Source organism: Chiloscyllium punctatum, chromosome 10 (genome assembly GCF_047496795.1).
Source record: "Chiloscyllium punctatum isolate Juve2018m chromosome 10, sChiPun1.3, whole genome shotgun sequence".
Classification (NCBI taxonomy): domain Eukaryota; kingdom Metazoa; phylum Chordata; class Chondrichthyes; order Orectolobiformes; family Hemiscylliidae; genus Chiloscyllium; species Chiloscyllium punctatum.
Genome location: NC_092748.1, coordinates 11,288,015 through 11,313,457, shown reverse-complemented (window position 1 = coordinate 11,313,457; position 25,443 = coordinate 11,288,015). Strand labels below are relative to the sequence as shown.

At 45.2% G+C, this 25,443-nt stretch overlaps 1 protein-coding gene across 1 annotated transcript in view; it reads left to right on the top strand.

The window, feature by feature from the left end:
• Nucleotides 1-2,797: 2,797 nt before the first annotated feature.
• Nucleotides 2,798-25,443, top strand: part of LOC140481766 (carboxypeptidase O-like) — a 46,505-nt gene continuing 23,859 nt past the window's right edge. The window contains exons 1-5 of the mRNA XM_072578297.1: nt 2,798-2,829; nt 7,518-7,593; nt 14,025-14,149; nt 23,396-23,501; nt 23,592-23,693. Coding sequence (XP_072434398.1) covers nt 7,558-7,593; nt 14,025-14,149; nt 23,396-23,501; nt 23,592-23,693 — 369 coding nt within the window. The 5' untranslated portion in view covers nt 2,798-2,829; nt 7,518-7,557. The remainder of the gene's footprint in view (nt 2,830-7,517; nt 7,594-14,024; nt 14,150-23,395; nt 23,502-23,591; nt 23,694-25,443) is intronic.

Sequence of the window (25,443 nt, the reverse complement as noted above, 5' to 3'; positions counted from 1 at the left end):
GGATTTGATGCCAATCAAGTGGGCTGCTTTTTTCTGGATGGAGTCACTGTTCTTGAATGTTGTTGGAGCTGCACTCATCCAGACAAGTAGGGAGTACTCCTGATGAAGGGCTCCTGCCCGAAATGTCGATCTTCCTGCTCCTCGGATGCTGCCTGACCTGCTGTGCTTTTCCAGCGCCACTCTAATCTCTAATATCTCAGTATTCCATCACACTCCTGACTTGTGCTGTGATAACTTGAGAAAGTCCAAAGGTAGTGATTCTGAGATAAATAACTCACCTCCGTATTCCGGCCACCATCTATAAAACATAAGTTTCTGGAGTATGATAGAATTCCAGGCAGAAGTGGGTACTGCAGACGCTGGAGATTAGAGTCAAGATCAGAGTGGTGCTGGAAAAGCACAGCAGGTCAGGCAGCATCCGAGGAGCAGGAAAATTGACGTTTCAGCCAAAAGCCCTTCATCAGGAATGATAGAAATCTGTCCTATTGCCTAGAGCTCCAACAGCACTCAAGTAACTCCACACCATCCAGGACAAAGCAGCATGTTTGAATAGCTCCCCGTCCATCACCATAGAATCCCTACAGTGTGGAAGCAGACCATTCATTGAGTCCACACTGTCACTCCAAACAGCATCCCACACAGATCCGCCCCCTCAAACCTATCCCTGTAAGCGTGTATTTCCCACGGCCAATCCCGGGTCCCTGGCCCTGTAAGGCAGCTGTGCTAACCACTGAGCCATGCCAACCATCATCAACATCCACATCCCCCAACTCTCACCAGCAGCAGCTGGTGTCATTTACAGGACATACTGCAAGAACTCACCAAGGCAGCTTCCAAACCCATGACCAACTACTACCATCAGGAAGAACAAGGGCAACAGATACATGGGAACACTGCCAACTGCAAGCTCCCTCCAAGCCACTCACCACCTCAACTTGGAAATATATCACCTTGTTCCACCTGTGGTACCGAGTCAAAATCCCTGAACTGACTCCCCAACATTATGGGGGTTACTGCACCCCAAGGACTGCAGTGCTTTAAGAAGGCAGCTCACCACCACCTTCTCTGAGATAATTAGAGATGGTCAATAAATATTGGCCTAGCCAGCAATGACTACGTCCTGTGAAAACATTTTAAAAGGTGCATGCCCCCATCAGTCACACACTTGAGCTCATACCTGACGCCAGATACTGCCCCCCCCCCCTCACCCTCACACCCTTATCCATGCTGCAAAAACCACAGCCACCTCCCAGTGTCTCCAGATACCTCCAGCTGATCAACTTTCGTGGGCACATCAACCAAACACAGTGGCAGCACAATCACTTCCATTCTTCACCCTCTCTGTTGTAGGGCAAAGGAAGGTCCAAATGCCAGCTATCTTGGAGGTCAAGATGGCAAACAGGCACTGCTGCCTGGGACTCAGATGAAGAGTGTGTATAGGGAAGCTCTAAATGAGCTTGCACTCGGACAAGGCGGGTGAATTAGCTGGCCTGTTGGAGAAGTCTTATTTTTCCATGGTCAAGTGCCTGTTGCTCTATGTAATGGCATTGTGGGACCCAGCAAGCTCTCTGGACAGTGCTTGTGAGGGAGAGGCAAAGGGAAGGTTAGTGGTTAACACTACTACCTCACAGTGGCACGGACCTGGGTTTGATTCCAGCCTCAGGTGACACTCTGTGTAACGTTTGTGCATTCTCCCCTGGTCTGCGTGGGCTTCCTCCCACAGTCCAAAGATGTGTGGGTTAGGTAGATTGGCCAGGCTAACTTGCCCATAGTGTGCAGGCTAGGTGGATCAGCCATGGGAAATGCAGGGTTACAGGAATAAGGGGTAGGGGTTGGATTGTGTGGGATGCTCTTCAGAGGATTGGTGAGGACTTGAAGGGCTGAATGGCCTGCTTCCACATTGTAAGGATCCTGTAATTACCCAAATATGTTGCCAAGTATCTTCTGTCTTAAAAGAAAGTTCAGGACAAATACAATTTGGTCAATTAACCACAAAGAGACAGAAGGTGCCATGGATAGTGCTATCAGGCAACACTTACCCAGCGATAATGTGTCCCTCTACAAAATGCATTCACTTGAAAGGGCTGGCAAATGGTTAGTTCAAAGCTAACTTTGAAACATGTTGCCTCACCCACTGCACTGAAGTGTCCCCTTGCTTTTTGTACTGAACTCCTGGAACAAGAATTTAAAACCCATAACTTTATAATGCAGAGGCTGCCCCTTGGGTCATGGCTGAACTAACTCCAACCTCTTGATTTGTTTTCTCAGCCAAAAACTTTTCCTTTCCAAATATTTGTTGGATTCCCTTCTGAAAGCTGCTACAGACTTTACACTTGCATTAGGCAGGCAAGTGACAACGTGCTCAGAGAAAAAAATCACTTCATCTCCCTACTAGTTATTTTGCCCATTTTCTAAAATATGAGCCCTTTGGTTACCAATTCTCCTGTCAATGGAAGAGTTTCTCCCTCTTAAAATTTATAATCTTGATAATGTTTATTATATCTCCTCATAAATTCTCTGCTTTTAAGGGGAACTAGGTTACTTTTTCCACCTTCTCCACATAGCTGAAGTTAATCTAACCTTTCATCATCTTTACTTACAATGCAAAGAAGCTACAAGATGGTAATTTGTGGGTTAAAAATGTGGGCGTGTTGCGGGTGCTACCGAAGACAGTTTTATTAGACTGTGTGCTATGCACAGCTCTCAGATCCCAAGTCCATTTGTGAAGGTGCAGTGAATTTGAATGATCATGAAACGGTGGACAAAGTGCATCTTTATCCTGGAGTTAATCCCACTACTTACAGACAGCTTCCAGGCACGATACAATGGGTAAGTCCATCAAATGTTACTGTTGTATTATCAGTGAAGAAGACGGTTGGTATTTGCCTAATGTCAATAATATATGACGATAAATCCATAGTTCTGGTGGAGCTCCCCCACCCAGTGACAATGATCCGCCAAATCTGGGCATTATTGAACTCATAATCTAAACCAACGCTGCCATGCAGTGTTGCGGGAGTGCAACACTGTCGGTGGTACCACCCTACAGCTGAAATGTAAAACCAGGGTATTGTCCATTCATTTGGGTTAATGCAACAGATCCCATGGTGCCTTGTTCAATATTCCTACTGCATAATACCATTAGAGGTATGGTAAACATCCATCTGATTTTGCTGCTGGTAGGATCTAGTCATAACTTGACTGAAGTGATTGAGGTTGGAAGCTTGATGTATCAAATGTTGCTCATTCACTATCTGTTGTTAAAGTAACTTTTGAATAATCTTTGCCCTTACTTAATTCATGTCCACAATCAATTCCTCATTAACACCAATGAATACACTTCAAACAGTATGTTGTTGATTGGCAAGTGTTTTTGAAGTACTCTGATGTTTACAATTGTTTTAAAAGCACCAATTATTTTTAATGTCTCTCATCTGGTACGGTGAGATGCATCAGCTGACTTTTGGAGCACTTGTCTGTGTTTAAGTAATTCACTGGCAAATCTACTCACTTAACAAGTCTGTGGTCTGCCCAGTGTGTGTTAATGAGCAAACATTAGCATGCAGACATTGCCAACAAATCCTGCCATTATGTTTTTTGGCTAAGTCCGCAATGCATTGGGTTTGTTGGATGGTTTTCAGATGGAGTTTTCTCACCCTGGTTTACCAAACTCACAGCATTAATTACCTACACCGTGCCTATGGCATCTCTCATGCCCACTTTCCACCCCACCTTACCACGTGCTGCTCCCAGATCAAATCGCTCCTCAGCAGATACCTATGTGATTGTAGGCAGTTCAGCCGACAGGTATGGGAGGCTGCATTTGCCTTATTGTGTGAGGACCTGCTGACTGATGGATGCCTCCATGAACTCCATTGAGGACAGTCACCTCAGACTTTGAGACATGGTGGCCTGGTTGCCACCCACACACTGGGTATGCTTACCAGGTAAGCCGCTGGCACATAGAGCAAATGTGAGATTGATGTTGTACTGCAAGACATACACCCCCCACCTAGGCAGATGACTGCACAGCAACAAAGTCAGCTGCCTGTTTGCGTGACTGCACGTCATGGTTGTGACGCTATGAGCACACAGATAGGCATTAAGTGAGTGAATGCCTGGTCTGGTCCGTGAACCTGGCGTCTGTCCCTTTGCACCGAGTCTCTTCGCTATTGCCTTTCAACACTCATTGTCAGTCTGCCCTGCAATGCAAGTCTGTGCTACCAGAGCACACAGCTGGTGTACAGCAGAAGTGCCAGGTGGCTGTGATGGGTTAGCACAGACTGGATGCTAATGTCGTTGGAAAAGGAGTGCATTCGGCCAATGCTGGGCAACGTGGAGGTGATTTGGAACAAGGTACACACTTTGGTTTCCTTGGTGAGTTTTCCGAATGTCTAACTCGTTTGGTGAGTCTCATCGGTTGCAGGAGGTTGAATATTAGCAAGGCAAAGCACTTAACAACCATTAGTCCCTGTCAATTAACATCTGACCACCAGCCTTGCGTGAATCTAGTCACACCACTTCTGAAAATCATACAAGATGGAGCGGGACGATCTCGCTGTGCCTAATGGCACTCGTCATCCAATTCTGGCAGACATTAAGATTCCCCTCACAGTTCTTCTTGCACAAAACTAATGAGGCTAACAGCTGGGCATTGCATCAAAAGCAGTCAGGTGCTGCCACCGGGCACTCAATATTCCAAGGTAAGCACTGATGAAGGCCTAGGAGTATGGGCAAATTACAGACGAAAACGGATTTCTGGTTAACATTATTGGGGTGAAGAATGTTGGTTGAGGCAAACATATTCAGCAAAAGTGTTATAAGCCAATCCAATTCTAAGCATTACTCCGGGACTACACAGTGTAGCATTTGGTGAGAGAATTGAATATTCCAACCCTGTCCTGGTGGCCTACGATCTTCTTGGTTTTGCTGTGCTGCTAAAAAATTAGTATTGACACTGTTTGCTGAGATAGGGAAAGCTTTAATCTTATCGTGTTTTTAAAAGAAAAGATCTTATTGCGGCTTTATCTTTCCACAAGGGAAATCAAGATCACATAACCCTTGGTATTGAGACTTAGGGCCTCAATAGTCCATTACAAAGTCAAATTACATACCTTTTACCACATATTCCACCCTTCATGAACTTGACCTCACACAAAAACCCTGCTATCCATATGCTGATATGCCCAAGACCAGCTGACCCACTGTCACTGTTCTCACTCATCCACATTGGCTGCTGGATCTGCAAAGATCAATTCTAAAATTCTTATCCTTGCTTTCCAATCCCACCATGGCTTTGTCCTTCTGTATCTTTTAGGATTTTGACATTCCTCCACTATCAGTCTCTTGTTGGTCCCCAAATTTAACCACTTCCTTTTAGCAGTCGTGCCTTAGATTTTGAAATTCTTCCTCCAAAACACTTGTGCCTCTCCACTCTTCCCTCCTGAATGAATCATCTCTTTTGTAAAGCTTTAAGTCACTTATCCAAGTACCTGTTAATGCAGCTTGATAGGGACATGTTTTGAAAAGAACTCCTGTTAAGCTCTGCTCATGGGTGGCACGGTGGCACAGTGGTTAGCACTGCTGCCTCACAGTGCCAGAGACCCGGGTTCAGTTCCCGCCTCAGGCGACTGACTGTGTGGAGTTTGCACGTTCTCCCCGTGTCTGTGTGGGTTTCCTCCGGGTGCTCCGGTTTCCTCCCACGCTCCAAAGATGTGCAGGTCAGGTGAATTGGCCATGCTAAATTGCCCGTAGTGTTAGGTAAGGGGTAGATGGAGGGGCATGGGTTGGTTGCGCTTAGGCGGGGCAGTGTGGACTTGTTGGGCCGAAGGGCCTGTTTCCACACTGTAAGTAATCTAATCTAAAGACATTTTGGAACTATAGAAATGCTCACAGCACAGAAAGTGTCCATTTGACCTGTCAAGTCAGCTTGCTCCTTAGGAGAGCGATTTAGCTGGTCTCACTCCCTTGCCCTTTCCCCTAACCCTGGAAATATCATCCCTTCAGGCTGATATCCGATTCCCTTCTCAAAGCCCTGATTGAAACTACCTCCACCACTTTCTTGGGCAGTAGATTCCAGATCCCAGCCACCCACTGGATAGAAACCTATTTTCCAATGTTATCTTTGACTCCTCTGCCATTTCATCTTAAACCAGCGCTCAATTTTTATTTTACTTTATCCTTCCATCTCCCGGATGAGTGCCTCATACCCTCCAGGCCAAGATTTGCCTCTTCACCCATCCCCACGGACCTTCACACCATCCATGCCAAGCTCTGACTCTCACAAGCCCATTTGCATACCATACACTCTGTTTTGAAGGAATGGAGCCGATAGTAATGTGTTTCTGTAAAGGAAGTCTATCGCGACAACCCAATAAAAGTGTCACTCATTCAGACTCTGTAAAGTAAGAAGCTATTCTATGCTGAGAGTCTCAGCATCCAGTTGATTGTTGAAACACCTGCCACCCCCACAAGCCCCTCCCTTCCACCCCACCCCCGAGAAAATATTGCTCGATTGACAGTTCTGGTTCTCTGATCTATCCCCTCGATTGAAACAATGGATCTTTTTTTCTCTCTTTTGGGTTGGCACACGCAACTTTCCTTCACACCACCAAACCACCTGTCGTACTTTTCACCTGGCACCAATAAGTCACTCAATGTGTTTCCAATGAATCAAATTACTGCAATCCCCAGCAAGGGAAATGCAGATGGTCAAAGATGAGAGAGAGGTAGAGAAAGAGGGAGGGAGCTGCCCCAAAAAGGAATTGGAAATTGCAGGATGGTTAAACGGACAAGTAAAGAGGTTTCAGGTGCTTGCAGTTTCTGCTGTTGACTTTTTAAAAATCCAAATGGTTGACGTTGTTACTGGGCTATCTTGATAATATTTTAAAGAAATTGGATGATGATGCATTAATGTTTTAATCATAAACTTCTTAAATATGTCCTATTGTCACTGAGAGATTAATTGGCTCTCACAGAGTGTATCAGAAGTGAATAGGCATGGAAATATCATAAGCTAGCAAAGAGAGTATGGGGCTCATAGGGTGTCCATGAGAGCATGAAAGGAGTGGGTATTTTGAATTTACATTTCCAAAGGTTCCTTCATGGTACCTCTGAGGTGCCACAAAGCAGGCGTCCATTAAAAGCTAATTCTGAGGACCTGGGACATGCTGAACCAAGTAATAGAGTCAGCCAGGTCTGGTGTGCACAATGGCCACTCCCAAACTAGGTCACACCCTTAACTTGGCGGAAATCGGAGGTGCTGGGAATGGGGCAGGGAATAATAGAATCAGGTTCCGGCCTCCATTTTCACATCTCCACAAAGTTCCCTGCTGCCATAAAAATGCTGCTCCTCATGATTATTGATCATTTTTCTATCAGCCTTTTCTTTCCTAAGGAGGATAAGCCCAACTACTTCAATCTATCTTTCTAAGCACACCATGGGAACATGTATTTGTAACATGCTAAATACAAGAAGAAACCAAAGTTAGGTAAATGAATCTTGTCTCTCATTTCAGGGACCAAATACTCCAACTCATCCCTAGGGATTTCGAGCAGATGCAGTTTCTGAGACAACTCGTGGAGAACGACTGGGTATGTTCAGCAACGAGTCTGTGTGGTTGGTATTCTGGTTTGGGTTTTAATTAGGTAGTCTCCAAAGTTATCACTCAGCACATTGTCCACTCCCAATACACTTAATACACTAACCTAACATTGTATCCACTGTGTCGTCTTGGCCTTTATTACTGCTTATAAAATGGTGGAGTGAATCTTATCAGACATATATATATAGCAAACTTTATTTTTGCAAACTTTATTTTAACCAGTACTTTATGAGTCGGCATTCTCAATAAATTGACAAAAAATATGTACCTCAAATACAGCAATGTTTACTATATAATTCCATACAATTATCATAATTGATAAAATGTATTGGCCTCAGTTGAATGGCCACACGAAATATCAACCAGTTGATTAAATTTCGAGTCAACTTCTCCTCAAATACTGCAATGTCCGAGTCGTCAGTCAATGTTGAGTGAGAAGGCTCTCTGCTGGTAGGTTTTATTTAAGGCAAAGTTACATTATTATTTAAGTGATTCATGCTGTATGTAAAAGTATAACAGTGATGTAGATACCCCTGCGTTATGTTTCTATTATTTAGTGTGGATTTTTACATTGATTATGTTGACCTCTTGATTAAGTGGTAAGTTTGATCATCTGGCACTCTCCTGGTCCCATAGAATGCCTGTTAATAAGATGTTTGCTGCATTTATAATGATCAGATTGTCTGCTTTTGTGACAGCTAGTTCACCCAAAGATGTCCCGTGCTATTCTTAAATTAATGCCCCAGGGATCTTTTAATGTCCACCTTGTTACGATCAAGTGAGGAGAAGTAAATCAAATCAGTTCCCCTCGTTTCAAGTTTCTCAGCTTGTTACAACAGAGATTCACCAGAAAAAAAATAAAGAGCCAATTACAAGGTTTTCTTGAGTGAAGGGAAAAGCAATTTTATCACCTGACAGAAATAATAAAGACCCAACATCAAATACACACACAAAGACAGGCAAAAAGTTTTTAAAAAAGGGGGATAGCATCTTGTACAAAAAGAACACCAAAGAATCAACAATTTAAAGTGCTTAGGTGTTCTTGAAATGTGAGGTTTTAACCTGAGACTATGGTTAGCTAACAATATTCTGGATCCAAGGTAGCTGTTAATATTGTAGATCCCAGGTGGATTTTTTTTGCCAGTTTGCTCAGCCCTTCAGTAATCTGGGAAATGGAGATTTTCATTCTGGTCACAAATCGATCTTCTCTGGTCTCCCCAGAAATATAACTGGTTTGTGTATTTCAATGTCTCAATTTTCTTGTTTTCAAATGAGATAGTCATAGGTTGTTGTTGTTTTATTCTCCAAAACCAGAACGTCCCATAAAGCTGTATCGCAAACAGGAGATAGAACAGTGTTTCTCAAACTGTGGGTCATGCTGTCCCGGGGAGGGGGGGTGGGTGTCAGCTGCCATTCTGAGCAAGTTCTAACAACTATGAGGCCCCTTTAAATCTCACAGATGTTTAAATAATGCTGAGGCCTAAGTGTTCAATCTTGTAGGTCTGAATCCTGTTGAAAAAGAGCCCTAAAGGGAAGGTTGGTGTTTTTCCCTTAAAACCCTATGGGGTAAACAGATTTTCTCCCCTCTGTTCTTAAACCCTAATAAAGTCCCACACATAAGACTTGAGCACGCAATCAAGACTGACTCTTCAATGTCACACTGGGAATTGTCAGACTGCCATGTTTCATGAGATATTAAACTGAATCTCAAACTACATTCTCGGCTCGGCATGATACTGTTACAAGACGGACTATCAACTTTGGACGGCCATCTGATTTATCACGTTGGATTTTCATGGACTCATTCCTGACTCACCTCCACTGTCATATCATAGGCACGTTGTCCCTCTGCTCTCACAGACATCTTCCACTCCTGTGATGGGGTAAATTTACCCCACTCAGGATAATGTTCAGACATCCCATTGGGGTGACAATGAGAAGAAACGCGGGGAGCACTGAGATACAGGTCTGGTTGATTGGTTTGAGTCTTGTTTGATGAAAGTTTTATTTTCAGTTCAGCTGAGTTCTTGGTAATGATGGTTTCATGAATCTTGCCTCAACGTGTGGTCAGGTGCATAGTGTGACCAATTTTAAGTCAGCATTTTTTCCTTTTTGAAACCATTTCATGGGAATGTGAGATGAGGAGTAGGCCACTCAGCCTGTCAAGTTTAGTCCACCACTCAGTTAGATCATGGCTGATCACTTACCTCAATTCCACATTATCTCCACATCAGTCCACGAAAGCCCAACGTATTAAATCAGATGGCCGTCCAAAGTTGATAGTCCATCTTGTAACACTATCATGCAAGCCGAGAATGTAGTTTGAGATTAGGTTTAATAGCTCATGTAACTTGGCAGTCTGACAATTCCCAGTATGACATTGAAGAGTCAGTCTCAATTGTATGCTCGTGTCTTACGTGTGAGGCTTTATTAGGGATCAATTCGTCTCACTCCACCGCTTTTTCATCATCGTCTTTTGTCATTGCAAAAATCAACAAAGCCTTTTTTTTCATTATATAGATGGGGCTCCCTTGCAGTGTAAAATGTTTTTATAAATCAAGGCTCCTGAGTATGACTTTAAACAAAGACAAGATCTTGGATTCAATGATGATTATAGTCACGTGATGTTGAAATTGGTTGTTAAATATTTACTATTCCAGATAGCAGTGATATGAAATGATTGTATTATCATTATTAGTTATAACAATTCTTGAGGATCTATGTCAGTGATGACTGAATTTTCCGAACCTTAGAACCAAATACAATAAACTGCAAACAAATGAGAGCTGCAAGACCCAGAAAACCAGGAAGAATGCATTTTTATTACTATTGCTTGAAGATGTTATGAGCCTTAAATTTTCCGTTAACATCAATAAGTGATGTACATGTACCAAGTGTCTAAGTTCGAATTAATGTTACATTTTAGATAATGTGGAGAGTTATCAAGGCTCATCACAAATGGGGGGGGGGGGATGCCTTGTGAATCCCTCCTGAAACAGCCAGAATCAACACCACTCCTCCAGTGCCCTCAAAAGCAATCTGGAGATTTAAAAACAATGTTTTAAGAAATCAACCCATAATTTATACTTCTGCCTAGCTGCCTCATATGTAATTCTTTCTCACTTTTGTCCATCTGTCTATCGGTTTGTCTGTCAGTCTCTCTCTCTCTCACACACAGCCAATCTTTCTCTCTCTCTCTGTCTCTGTCTGTTTCTATCTGACTGTTTGTCTCTCTACTGTCTGCCTCTCTCTCTGTCTATCGCTTTTGTTTGTGTCTCTCACCTTTGTCTCCCTCTTATCTTTTCAGTCTGCTAGTTTCTCTTGTTTTTGCCCTGTCTTGTCTTTCTGTACATCTCTCTCTATCTCTTGTCCGTCTCAATCCTGTCTGTCAGCCTAGCCCTCTCTTTATCTGTCTCTATCTCCTTCACAGTCAGTGTATATCTCTGTGTGCCTCTTTCTATCTGTCCTTGTCTGACTGTTCTTCTCCTGTTTATCTGCCTCTCCCTGTCTGTCAGTCTCTGTTTTTCCACCTGTCTCTCTCACTCTCATGTCTGTCCGTCTTGTGTCTGCCAGACTGTCCTTGTCTGCCTGTCTCTCACTTTTGTCTGGGTGTTCCTGTCTTTGCTGTCACCTCTGCCCAGTTCCCACAACACCGACCAAGAAAATACCTGATTGAATAGGCATCTCAGCATTGTCCTTTCAATTTGGATTCTTCTCAGCCACAGCTCGTCCAACCAACCGTCAACCAGACAAGGAACTGCAACTCTCATTGTATCTACTTCCTGTGCAAACACGATGGGCCGAATGGCTTCCTTCTGCTCTTTAACAATTCTGTGATCAACGAGGCTTGGCCATGCAGTGGCTTCACATCAGGGCACAGCATCGCCCCAATCAAATTCAAACTAAATCTAATTAAATGGAGAATAAAAACGTAGGCAGGCATTGGTTAGGTGGGATTTTGGAGATTCATGGGGTTTGGATTTCATTGGGGGGTCAGAGCAGTGAACATTAGCCTGACTACAGTCTCCATGAGGAGAAAGTGAGAACTGCAGATGCTGGAGTACCAGAGTTGAAAAGTGTGGTGCCGGAAAAACACAGCAGGCCAGGCAGCATCCGAGGAGCAGGAGAATCGACATTTCGGGCATAAGCCCTTCTTCAGGAATGAGGCTGGTGTGCCAAGTGGGCTGAGATAAAAGGTAGGGGGGGAAGGAATTCGGGGAAGGGGCGCTGGAAATACGATAGGGTGGAGGAGGTGAGGGTGAGGGTGATAGGCCGGAGAGGGGGTGGGGAGGCGGAGAGGTTGGGAAGAAGATTGCAGGTCAAGAAGGGGATGCTGAGTCTGAGGATTGGGACTGAGATAAGATGGGGGGAGGGGAAATGAGGAAGCTGCAGAAATCTACATTCATCCCTTGTGGTTGGAGGGTTCCTAGGCGAAAGATGAGGCGCTCTTCCTCCAGGCGTCGTGTTGCCATGGTCTGGCGATGGAGGAGGCCAAGGACCAGCATGTCCTTGGCGGAGTGGGAGGGCGAGTTAAAGTGTTCAGTCCTGTGGCGGTTGGGTTGGTTGATGCGGGTGTCCCAGAGGTGTTCCCTGAAATGTTCGGCAAGTAGGTGGCCTGTCTCCCCAATGTAGAGGAGACCACATCGGGTGCAGCGGATACAGTAAATGATGGTGTGTGGAGGTGCAGGTGAATTTGCAACGGATATAGAAGGATCCATTGGGACCTTGGAGGGAGGTGAGGGGGGAGGTGTGGGCGCAAGTTTTGCATTTCTTGCAGTTGCAGGGGAAGGTGCTGGGAGTGGAGGTTGGGTTGGTGGGGGGTGTGGACCTGATGAGGGACTCGCGGAGGGAGTAGTCTCTCCGGAATGCTGATAGGGGTGGGGAGGGAAATATATCCTTGGTGGTGGGGTTTGTTTGGAGGTGGTGGAAATGACGGAGGATGTATCCGGAGGTTGGTGGGGTGGTAGGTGAGGACCAGTGGGGTTCTGTCCTGGTGGCAATGGAGGGGTGGGGTTCAAGGGCAGAGGTGCCGGAAGTGGAGGACATGTGGTGGAGAGCATCGTCAACCATGTCTGAGGGGAAATTGCGGTCTTTGAAGAAGGAGGCCATCTGGGTTGTACGGTATTGGAACTGGTCCTCCTGGGAGTAGATGCAGCGGAGACAAAGGAATTGGGAATATGGGATGGCGTTTTTACAGGGGGCAGGATGGGAGGAGGTGTAATCTAGGTAGCTGTGGGAGTCGGTCGGTTTGTAGTAAACGTCTGTGTTGAGTCGATCGTCCGAGATAGAAATGGAGAGGTCTAGGAAGGGGAGGGAGGAGACTGAGATGGTCCAGGTAAATTTGAGGTAGGGGTGGAAGGTGTTAGTAAAGTGGATGAACTGTTCAACCACCTCGTGGGAGCACGAGGTAGTGCCGATACAATTATCGATGTAGCGGAGGAAAAGGTGGGGGGTGGTGCCGGTGTAGCTGCAGAAGATGGATTGTTCCACATATCCAACAAGAGGCAGGCATAGCTGGGGCCCACGCGTGTGCCCATGGCTACTCCTTTGGTTTGGAGGAAGTGGGAGGATTGGAAGGAGAAGTTGTTAAGAGAGAGGACCAGTTCAGTCAGTCAAAGGAGGGTATCAGTAGAAGGGTAGTGGTTGGGTCGGCGGGATAGGAAGGAGCAGAGGGCTTGGAGGCCTTTGTGATGGCAGATAGAAGTGTATAGGGACTGGATGTCCATTGTGAAGATAAGGTGTTAGGGGCTGGTTAAGTGAAAATCATGGAGGAGGTGAAGGGCGTGGGTGGTGTCCCGAACGTAGATGGGGAGTTCTTGGACTAAGGGGGTCAGGATAGGTCGAGATATGCAGAGATGAGTTCGCCTGGAGGAAGAGCACCTCATCTTCCGCCTAGGAACCCTCCAACCACACAGGATGAATGTAGATTTCTGCAGCTTCCTCATTTCCCCTCCCCCCCCACCTTAACTCAGTCCCAACCCCTGGATTCAGCACCGCCCTCTTGACCTGCAACCTTCTTCCCGACCTCTCCGCCCCACCCCCTCTCCGGCCTATCACCCTCACCCTCACCTCTTCCGGCTTTTGTATTCCCAGTGCCCCTCCCCCACATCCCCTCCCCCTACCTTTTATCTCAGCCCGCTTGGCCTACCAGCCTCATTCCTGAAGAAGGGCTTATGCCGGAAACGTCGATTCTCCTGCTCCTCGGATGCTGCCTGGCCTGCTGTGTTTTTCCAGCACCACACTTTTCAACTACAATCTCCATGAGTGGGAGTTTCAGCTCTCCTCCCCGCCAAGCTCTCCCTCTGACCCACAGAGATGGAGATGGATTTCTGTGAGCCGCACTCTATGGTGACAGAAAGGCATGTGACTCACGAGCTGTGGGTTGGCCACCCCTGATCTACATTGTGATATTTTGCACAGATCGATTTATGGAGGCCCCAGATCCCGGAGGGAATTCAACCTCAGGGTGAGGTTCACGCTCGGGTTCCAGCCTCAACACTCGGCACAGTCAGAGGTGAACTGAAGAAAAGGACCATCCAATACAAGTACGTGTAACTCTGAATGATCAAAGGCATACAGATTAAGAGCGGATGAAGGCTATTTATGTAGAAACATAGAAAACAGGTGCAGGAATAGGCCATTTGGTCCTTCGAGTCTGCTCTGCCATTCAATATGAATATGACTGATCATGTAATCTCAATATCCCACTCCTGCTTTCTCTCCATACCCCTTGATCCCTTTAGCTGCAAGGGCCATGCCCACCTCTCTGTTGAATATATCGAACAAACTTTCAATGCTAGAGAACAGCTTTCAATGCGAGAGAATTCCCACAGGTTCACAACTCGCTGAGTGGAGAAGTTCTTCCTCATCTTAGTCCTGAATGACGTAACCCTTATTCTTAGACTGTGACCCCTAATTCCAAATTGCTGCAACATTGGGAACATTCTTCCTGCATCTAGCCTGTCCAGTCCCATCAGGATTTCATATGTTTCTATGAGATCCCCCTCCTCATTCTACTAAATTCCAGTGAGTATAAGCCCAGTGGATCCAGTCTTTCTTCATATATCAGCCCTGCCATCCCAGGAATCAGTCTAGTGAACCTTGGCTGGACTCTCTCGGTTCCTTCAGCCTACTTCTTCATTCAATAAGATCACGACAAATTAGATTACTCCCTATTCCCACCTACCCCACTCAGGAACCTTACACCCCCTTGAGAATCAAGAATCTAAATGATTGTAAAGTTTTCTTTCCTGCTGCCATGCTTATGGGGGTGTGGCTGGTGTAGTGGAAGTTTCACTAGACAAACCACCTCAGGCAAAATGCTCTGGGGGCATAGGTTCAGCTCTCACCATAGTGACTGATGGAATTTAAATAGAATTAATTAATCTAAAGCTAATCTCAGTAATGGAGACCATGAATTGATTATCATAATAATCCAACTAGTTCACTAAAGCCCTTTGGGGAAGCAATTTTACCCTCCTTCACTGGTCTGGCCTAAATATGACTCCAGAGCCACAGCAAATTAGTTGACTCTTAATTACCTATTGAAGTGCCATAGAAAGCAGTTCAATTTGTGCCAAACTGCTACAGAAGAGACAATCAGAATGAAGATGGGTGGACCTTTCAAGAAAAATGCAATGGCACACTCAGCACAACAAAGTCCTCCTTGCTAACATATGGCATTCAAGCCAGAATTGGGAGATCAGTCCCACAGGCGAGTCTAGCGAGAGCCTGACATCGTCATACTCACAGAATCATACCTTGCAGAAAATGTCCTAGGTATTACCAGCACCATCACTGGATATGTCCTGTCCCACCAACAGGAGTGGTCCAGCAGAGCTGGCGACACAGTGATAAACGGTCAAAAGGAAGTTTCTCAGGGAAACCTCAACATCGATTCCAGATCCCATTAGATCTTATGGCATCAAGTCAAACATGGGCAAGGAGACCTCCTTCTGATTAGTACCTGTCACCATCTGCCCCATATCATTTCACCTCCATGTTGAACAACATTTGGAGGAAGCACTGAGGGTGTTAAGGGCACAGAATATGCTCTGGATAGGAGATTTCAATTTTCATCGTTCATTGGCTTGGTAGCACTATTACTGACTGAGCTAGGTGAGTCCTGAAGGACATAAATGCTAAACTGGCTCTGCTGCAGCTAGAGAGAATCAACAAGAAGGAAGAACATACTTCACTCATCTGTTTGTTTCAGGTATATATTTATCCAAGGCAGCACTGATAGGAGTACTCAGTGCACAGTAACTGCAGAGACAAAATTCCATCTTCATATAAAAAAAACCCTCCACTGTGTTGTGTGGCACTATCACCATGCTAAATAGGTTCAAACAGATTCAGCAACTCAAAACTGAGTATTCGTGAAGAAGGGTGAGCCATTAGCAGCAGCAGAATTGTATTCATCAGCAATGTGCAAATTCACAATCCAATATACCTCCCACTTTAACATTACCATTAGGCTAAATGATCTCACAACCAGAAAATCGAAGCTAAGCTCTGCAGTCCTGCCATATCCTGATTGGTAGTGGTAAGTTAAACAACTAACCTGAGGTGTTGGCTTCACAAATTCGCTTACCTTCAACAATGGGGAAGCCCTTCACATCAGTGCAAAAGGTAAAGCTGGAGAATTTGTTCTTCACAGAATCCCTACAATGTAGAAGCAGGTCATTTGGCCCATGAAGTGCACAATAACCCTCCAAAGAGCAGCCCACCTAGACCCACTCCGTCCCTGTAACCCTGCATTTCCCACAGCTAACCCACTAAACCTACAGATCGCTGAGCACTATGGGGTAATTTCCCATAGGCAATCTACCAACCTCCCTTTGTACTGAGGGAGGAAACCAGAGCACCCAGAAGAAACCCACGCAGACCCAGAGAGAACGTGCAAACTCCACACAGACAGTCGCCCAAGGGGGGACTCATCTTCATGTATTCATCCTCACTTAGAAATATCGAGATGTTTCATCTCAGTTGCCTCCTGAGGACCACAGCATCACAGATGGTAGATGGAATATTCCCCATCTACGTCCTCTCCAAAATAAACAGGATCCTTGGCCATCCACAAAGTGGTACAAGGTGTTGTTGACAGTGCACTTACTCAGTCCCAACCTGCTAACTGACACTCAGCTTGGGTTCTGCCAGAGCCACTCAGCCCATAATATTTTCACATATTTGGACAGTAAAGGATGAACACAAGCTGAAAGATGAGGTGAAGTGACAATGATTGCCCTTGACAGGATGGCAGCATTTAACCAAATGTAGTATCAAGTTCCTCAGGGGATTGCCCCAGACCCAAGTAAGTGATGGTCCAACTTCATGAATGAACTTCCCTCCTTCAGAAGGTCAGAGGTAGAGGTGTTTACAGATGATTCCACAGTGTCAGCACCATTCATGACAACATTGATACAAAAGTGGTCCATGTCTTTATGCAACAATGATTTGGAGATGCCGGTGTTGGACTAGGATGTACAAAGTTAAAAATCACACACCACTAAGATTATAGTCCAACAGGTTTAATTGGAAGCACACTAGTGTGCTTCCAATTAAACCTGTTGGACTATAACCTGGTGTTGTGTGATTTTTAATTTATGCAGCAAGATCTTGACAACACTTAGGTTGGGCGGATAACTAGGGCTGTCAACTTGGGCTTGGTAAATTACATTTGGAGCATACAAAAACTATCTCTCACAGGAGAGAATTTAACCATCACACCTTGACATGCAGTGCCATTACCAATACTAAATCCCACACTATCAACATCTTGGACATTACCATGGACCAGAAACTGAACTGGATGACATATATATAGTGTGGCTTACAAGACCAGATCAGAGATTAGGAATTCTGTTGTGACTTATTTACCTCTTGACTCCCCAAAACTATCTACAAGGCACAAGTCGGGAGTGTGATGGAATACTCCTCACTTGCCTGGATAAGTGCAGTCCAACAACACTCAAGAAGCTTGACACCACCAAACGTAGTAATTAAATAATGAAGTACATACTCAGAATGAATTAACATCAAGTCATAATAAAAGCTGTATTCATACAGGATTCCTCCTCTCGGGGGCCCTCAGACCAGCCAGAGCCACGACCACAACTAGATAAAAGCCCTTGATATATGGTCGAAATATCTGTATCTATATAGTTCAGGAAGGGCTGCCATATTTTATCGAATAATTCAGTTTTTGGTGCACCATATTTGTAAGGAAGTCAAGGGGAATACATTCCATGATTAACCTGGGACAATTCGAAAGCCCTAGAGGGCCCTCAGCTACCCAATTTACTAAGATATTTTTCCTTGCATAAAAGGAGAGAATGGAAAATAATTTCCTCCCGTGCACATCCAGGGAGGGCAAGTTCGAGAAGCCCAGGAGAAGAGATACTGGACCTACTCCAATTTCTGCTCCCAAGATTTCTGTTAGCGCATTTGCTATTCTGATCCAATATTTGCGGATCTTATGGCATGTCCATAAGCAGTGTGTGAGAATGCTCACTTCTATTTTACATTTAGGACACATTGGAGATGTTCCTGCCCTAAATTTTGCCAGTTGTTCCAGTGCTATATGAGTCCTATGGAGAATCGTTAAGTGAATAGCTTGGGTTCCATTACAAATGGAGATCTTTCTGGCATTTTCCCAGATGTCATCCCACATTTCTGAAGGGATTTCCAACCCCAATTCCTGATTCCATGTTTTAAACAATTGTTCCATATCTTTCGATACTTCATTTTGTAATGAGTGATAGAGAGTGCTGACCAAAGGTGGACCCATTGGCCATAACACTCTTCTTTCCCTATACGATTTATAAGAGCTATCTAATAATGTGGTCTTATTCTGCATATAATCTCGAATTTGGAAATATCGAAAAAGGTTTCTATTCGGCAGTCCAAATTTCTGGTGCAGCTGTTGAAAAGATATCATAACCTCCCCATCGAACAGATCCCCTAAGCAAGATATACCCCTGGACCTCCAAGTTTTAAATGTAGTGTCTGTGTGCCCCGGTTGAAAATCCCATGCTCCCACTACAGGAGTATAAGGAGAGGTTTTTTTGTGAATTACCCTCGCCTTGCCACATTATCTTCCAGGCTTTAATTGTATTTAATACAATAGGGTGTTTACAATGGTCCATAATAACTTTGATCTTATCTAAAAATAAGAGATTAATGAGGGGACACTTTGCTTGAGAAGCCTCAATGTCCAGCCAGATTGATTGCGGGTCACATGAGACCCAGTCAGCTACGTAGCTTAATAGAGAAGTCAGCTGATACTTCCTAAAGTCTGGAAAATCCAGTCCTCCCCTTGCTTGTGGAAGCCACAGCTTCTTTAATTTAATAAGGGGCCGTCTATGACTCCAAATGAAAGAACCAAGCCAACCATATAGTTTACGCAAGGCCAGCCTCGGCAACATCACAGGGAGCATTCTCACAGGGTATAAGAGACGTGGCAAAATATTCATTTTAAGTACAGCTATTCTGCCTAACCAAGATATCGGGAGATCCCCCCAGTGTTGAAAGTTTTGCCTTATCCTCTATAATAGGTGCACAAAATTGGCTTTGTACAGCTGACCAAATACTGGGGTAATAAAAATACCTAAATTTAAAAAACCCTCCAGAGACCACCGAAAGGGAAAGCAAGACCCGTCCGATAAATTGGACATACTAGCGAGACCACCCATCGGCATGGCCTCTGATTTTGTGAAATCGATTTTGTAACCTGAGAACGCACTAAATAAATTGATTACTTGGATCAGGCAGGGCACGGACATCAAAGGATTACTAAGAAAAAGGAGAACATCGTCTGCATAAAGGGTAATTTTATGTTTACCTGAACTAACCCTCGGAGCCATTATATTAGAATCGGCCCATATAGCTTCCGCTAGTGGTTCAATTATTAGCGTGAATAATAATGGCGAGAGAGGACATCCCTGATGACAGCCCCTACCCACACTGAAGCTATCCGAGCCTAATCCATTAGTAATCATGGCTGCTTTGGGATCATTGTACAATATTGAGACCCATTTAGAGAATACCTTTCCGACACAGAACTTTTCCAGTGTGTAAAACAGATACGAACATTCAACCCGATCGAATGCCTTCTCCGCATCTAAAGAGACTACTATCCCTGCTATTCCTTCCTGATGACAGACTTGAATCACATTCAAAACTCTTCTAATATTATTAGATGATCTACGGCCCTTGATAAACCCTCTTTTATGATATATGGTAAAACCGTCTCCAGCCTTAATGTTAATGTTTTAGAAAGAATTTTAAAATCTACATTTAGCAAAGATATTGGTCTGTATGATGTACAATCTTCTGGGATCTTTCCTTTTTTAAGAATGAGAGAAATATTTGTTTCTCTCATTGAAGGCGGGAGGCAGCCCTGACCATATGAATAATTATTCGTGTCTATAAGTGGACCATCCAGTACCCCTATAAACTCTTTGTAGAATTCAGCCTGGAGTCCATCTGGGCCAGGTGCTTGACTGCTCTGAAGCTGCCTGATTGCATCAAGTACTTCCTGGGTTGTCAGGGGAGCATTCAGGATCGACACCTGTTAAGTCCGGAAAGGCCAGGCTTTTTAAAAAGGACTCCATCTTCTTAGCTCTGTCTTCACAATCCTGTGATTTATACAGATCAGAATAAAACTTTCTGAAGGCTGTATTGACCCTTTTGCAGTCATGAGTCAAAGTACCAGCACTTTCCCTAATGGACGTGATAGCTTGAGGGGCCTTTTTTCTCCTTGCGAGATATGCTAGGCATCTACCAGGCTTATCGCCGTATTCATATCATCGTTGCTTTGCAAATAATATTTCCCTCTTTGCTGTTTTGGTAAGTGCGGTATCCAAGGCTGTCCTAAGGGCTGTAATCCTTTGTAACTTAGCAATAGAGGGCATCTCAACATACGCTGTCTCAGCTGCCTTCAAGCGAGCCTCGAGTAGACGCTGGTGTTCTCCCTTTTGTTTTTCCTGTGTCGCCGAGTATGAAATAATGAGATCTCGTGCATAAGCCTTAATGGTCTCCCGACGGGTTACTGGCCATACCTGAGTTAATTTCCAAAAAGGTTTTGAGTAATATTTTACGAATTTGCTATCCTTCATTAAAAAGGAATCCATACGCTAATGTTGGGGCCTTATCTCATCATCCCTAGTCTTAACTTCCATATACACTGCGGCATGATCAGAGATTATTATATGACCTATTTTGCAGGATAATATGGAGTTCAAAAAGGTTGAGGGAGAAAAAAACATATCAATTCTAGTATGACACTTATGTGGGTTAGAGTAGAAAGTAAAGTCTTTGCCCTGCGGATGAAGGCACCTCCACACATCTACTAACCCTAGCTCCTTATTCAAATCCGCCAATTGTCTGGATCAAAGAGATATATCCACAGTACCCTTGGGTACCCTTCTATCTCTGGGTCCATAGTACAATTAAAATCTCCTCCTACAATTGTGTGACGAGCCCCAAAAGCCATCAGTTTGGAGAACGTTTCCGTTATAAATTTGAAGGGGTATGCCGGGGGACAATAAAGATTCAAAATTCCATACTCCTCTCCATTTATGAGGGCTTTGGTCAGTATATACAATCCAGATTCATCTTTTATCTGACTTAAGATTTTGAAAGGAAGGTTCTTCTGAATGAGAGTGACTACTCCCTTACTTTTTGAACTAAAAGATTAAAAGAAGGCCTGGTTGAATCCTCCTTGTTGTAATTTTAAGTTCTCTTTATCCAGTAGGTGTGTCTCCTGTAAGAGAGCGATATCACCCCTTTCTTTTTTGAGGTTTGATAATATTTTCTTCCTTTTGATTGGTGAATTACTCCCCTTAATGTTCCAGGTGCACCACCTAATCAAATGACTAACCCTGATCATCCAGGCAAGTCCGAGACCCCCGGGAGGAGGAACCCCACCCAAAACACCCCGAGCATAGACCGTAGAAAATTCACAAAAGTGGAAATTCTTTAATACATTAACGCCAATACAGTTAAAAACTATTTCTAAATAAGAAAAATATAAAACAAATTTAAAAGGAGATTTTCCCCCTTGTTCCCAGGGGCCATCATTACCTGTCAATAAACCCACCATATCCTCTCCCAACCAGCACCCCGCCCTCGACCCAGGCACCACATAATAGAATAAACAAATTCAAGTGTACTATGAAACCAAAGTTAAAAGGCAGTGCCCCACACCAACACTTGAATGCGTTTAGTAAAGATAATACAAAGTATAAACATATAAAACTATAAAGTTACAATACCAGCAAGTAATAGATAATTAAGGATAATAACAGAAGAAAAAAAAACCTCTTCTAAAAAAAATTGAGGTAGGACAGAGCAAACGCCTTCCCCCCGCACCCCCCCCCCCCCCCCCCCCACACACACACACATGAATCAGCTAAGCTGCCTGGCCTGTTAAAAAAAAGAACATCACATAATAGATAACAAATAAGCCCCGCTCCCTACCCCCCAGAGATGATATTAAACAATAAATGGGATGAAAAGAGAAAGAAAAGGTAAACTGGGGGAGGGGGTGCAAAATAGCATCATTAGCCATACGGTTTAATTCTTTCAGTCTATTTAAGAGAGTCCAAAAATTCTTTAGCCTTCTCCAGTGATCTGAAGTTATAAACGGATCCTTCATGGCTGAGGCGCAGCGTTGCTGGGTAACGCAAGGAATATTGGATGTTTAAGTCTCTCAGACGCTTCTTCGCCTCATCGAATGCCCTCCTCTTGCGGACCACGCCTGGATAGCATAATCCTAGAGCCCTTGTACACCATGGCCTGGGGATCCTTCCCCAGGATTCTAGAGGCTTCCAGGAGCAAATGTTTCTCTCTACAGCATTGGAGCCAGAACAGATCGGGCGGGGGCACTGGTCTGACCCGGGTCTGCGTATAGCAACCCAGTGGGCCCACTCTACCTGCAGCTGGTCTGGTCTGGACTTTAACTTTAACATTTCAGGGAGCCATTGCTCCAAAAGAACTGCCAGCTCGCTTTCCTCTTCCCATTCGGGAAGCCCCAGCAACCGAATATTTTTTCGACGACCCCGATTGTCAAGGTCGTCGATGTGCTCCTCCAAGGGTCTGGACTCGCTGTTCGAGAGCCCGGATCCAGCCCACGGCCAATTCAGCCTTTAGCTCTGCCCCTCCAACGCGATGTTCAAGTTTTTCAATTTCTCGGTCGTGCTTTTGCAGCACAACCGAGAGCGACTCCCACCTGCTCCTGGATTCCTCGATAAAGGCGTCGATCCTCTCCTGCAGCTTGTTGATTCCGGAGACCAGGCTCGCTTCTGCAGGTAAGTCCCCTGAGGCGGCCGTGGATGTCTCTGTCTGCTGCGGGAGGGGGTGGGGGAGGGGGTCCCCGCCTGTTGCGAGCTGCGGGCATTTTAACCTTTAGTCATTTTAAGCACAGCACCAAACTGTTCAAATGACGAAATATGCTGGGTAAGAGTTATTTTAAATGGATTCGAGGGTGTGGTGGAGGTGGGTACCCCACTTTGCCTGAGTCTTGGGCAGAGTACTACAGACTCAGACTTGCTGATTCGCCGCCATCTTGAATTCCCCCCCCCCCCAACGATTCCTTGTTAACAGGCACACACATCTTGCGGTTATCCTTTCTAGTCCTGTTGGAATTGTATAGGTTTTTAGGAGATCATCCTCATTCTCCTAAACACGAGTGAATATAATTCCAACCAAACCAGTCTCTCTTCATATGTCAGCCCTGCCATCCTTTCCCATTATATTTTATACCATTGTGTCTCACTCTCATTCAACAGTGTTTTGACACAAAATGTTCAAGATCTCCTGGACAGTCAAATACAGAGTGAGGATAAGCAGCCTTTCAATGTACATAGCTATACTAAGTATCATCCAATGGAAGAGGTAAGTCTTTTCAAAGAGGAGAAGTGAATTAAATCTTTTTCCATTTCACACTTCAAAACATCCTTCACTGTTTTGTTCTCAAATACTCAGATCTACCAGTGGATGGAACAAATGAAGGAAAACTATAAGGAGCTGGTGTCACAGCATCTACTGGGGATAACCTACCAGAAACGGCCAATGTATTATCTAAAGGTATTTAGTGAGTGTTGTACTCAAGTGTTCTTCTTCTATTTTATTACTGGTTCAGAATTAAGCTCCCTGACCAATAGATTGTCCCGTCAATGGACTTCACCAGACAGCAGTTCAATCCCCACCAACCATGTTGAAAGGGTGACGCTGGAAAAGATCAGCCGGCCAGGCAGTATCCGAGGAGCAGGAGAGTTTCAGGAACGTGAAGGGGGGAAGGCAGCTGAGACATACATAGGTTAAAAACAATGACTGCAGATGCTGGAAACCAGATTCTGGATTGGAGTGGTGCTGGCACAGCAGTTCAGGCAGCATCCAAGGAGCAGTAAAATCGACGTTTCAGGCAAAAGCCCTTCATCAGGAATAAAGGCAGAGAGCATGAAGGGTGGAGAGATAAATGAGAGAAGGGTGGGGGTGGGGAGAAAGTAGCATAGAGTACAACAGGTGAGTGGGGGAGGGGATGAAGGTGATAGGTCAGGGAGGAGGGTGGAGTGGATAGGTGGAAAGGAAGATAGGCAGGTCGGACAAGTCATGGGGACAGTGCTGAGCTGGAAGTTTGGAACTGGGGTGAGATGGGGGAAGGGGAAATGAGGAAACTGTTGAAGTCCACATTGATGCCCTGGAGTTGAAGTGTTTTGAGGTGGAGGATGAAGCGTTCTTCCTCCTGGCGTCTGGTGGTGAGGGAGCGGCGGTGAAGGAGGCCCAGGACCTCCATGTCCTCGGCAGAATGGGAGGGGGAGTTGAAATGTTGGGCAACGGGGCGGTGTGACCGATTGGTGCGGGTATCCAAGAGATGTTCCCTAAAGCGCTCTGCTAGGAGGCATCCAGTCTCCCCAATGTAGAGGAGACCGCATCGGGAGCAATGGATACAATAAATGATATCGATGGATGTGCAGGTAAAACTTTGATGGATAGATGTGGTCTTCCAGCACCACTAATCCAACTGAGACATACGTAGGAGTGTGGGGATGGGGATGGAATTGAGGTAGCTGGGAAGGTGATAGGTAGATGCAGGTGAGGGGGTGATGGTGTTAGGTCGAGGGGGTGGAGCAGATAGGAGGGAAAGGAGATGAACAAGTAGGACAAATCAAGAGAGTGGTGTTGAGTTGGAGGATTACGGAGGGAATGGTCTCTGTGGAATGTTAATAGGAGTGGGGAGGGAAATGTATCTCTGGTGGTGGTGTCTGATTGTAGGTGGCGGAAATGGCGGAGGAAGATGTGCTGTATTCCCTCCCCACCCCTATTGGCATTCTGCAGAGACCATTCCCTCCATGACTCCCTCGTTAGATCCATACCTCCCCCCCACCCCACCCCCCCCACCCCACATCAACCCACCTTCCATTCTTGGCACCTTTCCTTGCTACCGCAAAACGTGTAAAACCTGCACCCCCACCTCCCCCCTCCCCCACCCCTCACCTCCGTCCAAGGCGCCAAAGGATTCTTTCACATCTGGCAGAGATTTTCCTGCATATCCAAACATGTCACCTACTGTGTCAGTTGCTCTTGATATGGTCTCCTCTGCACTGGGGAGACAGGACGCCAACTTGCGGAACATTTCAGGGAAATCTCTGGGACACACGCACCAAACAACCCCATTGCCCTGTGGCCGACCACTTCAACTCCCCCTCCCACACCACCAAGGACTTGCAAATCCTGGGCCTCTTCCACCGCCAAATCCAAGCTACCCAATGCCTGGAGGAAGAACGCCTCACCTTTGGCCTTGGGATCCTCCAACCACACGGGATCAATGTTGACT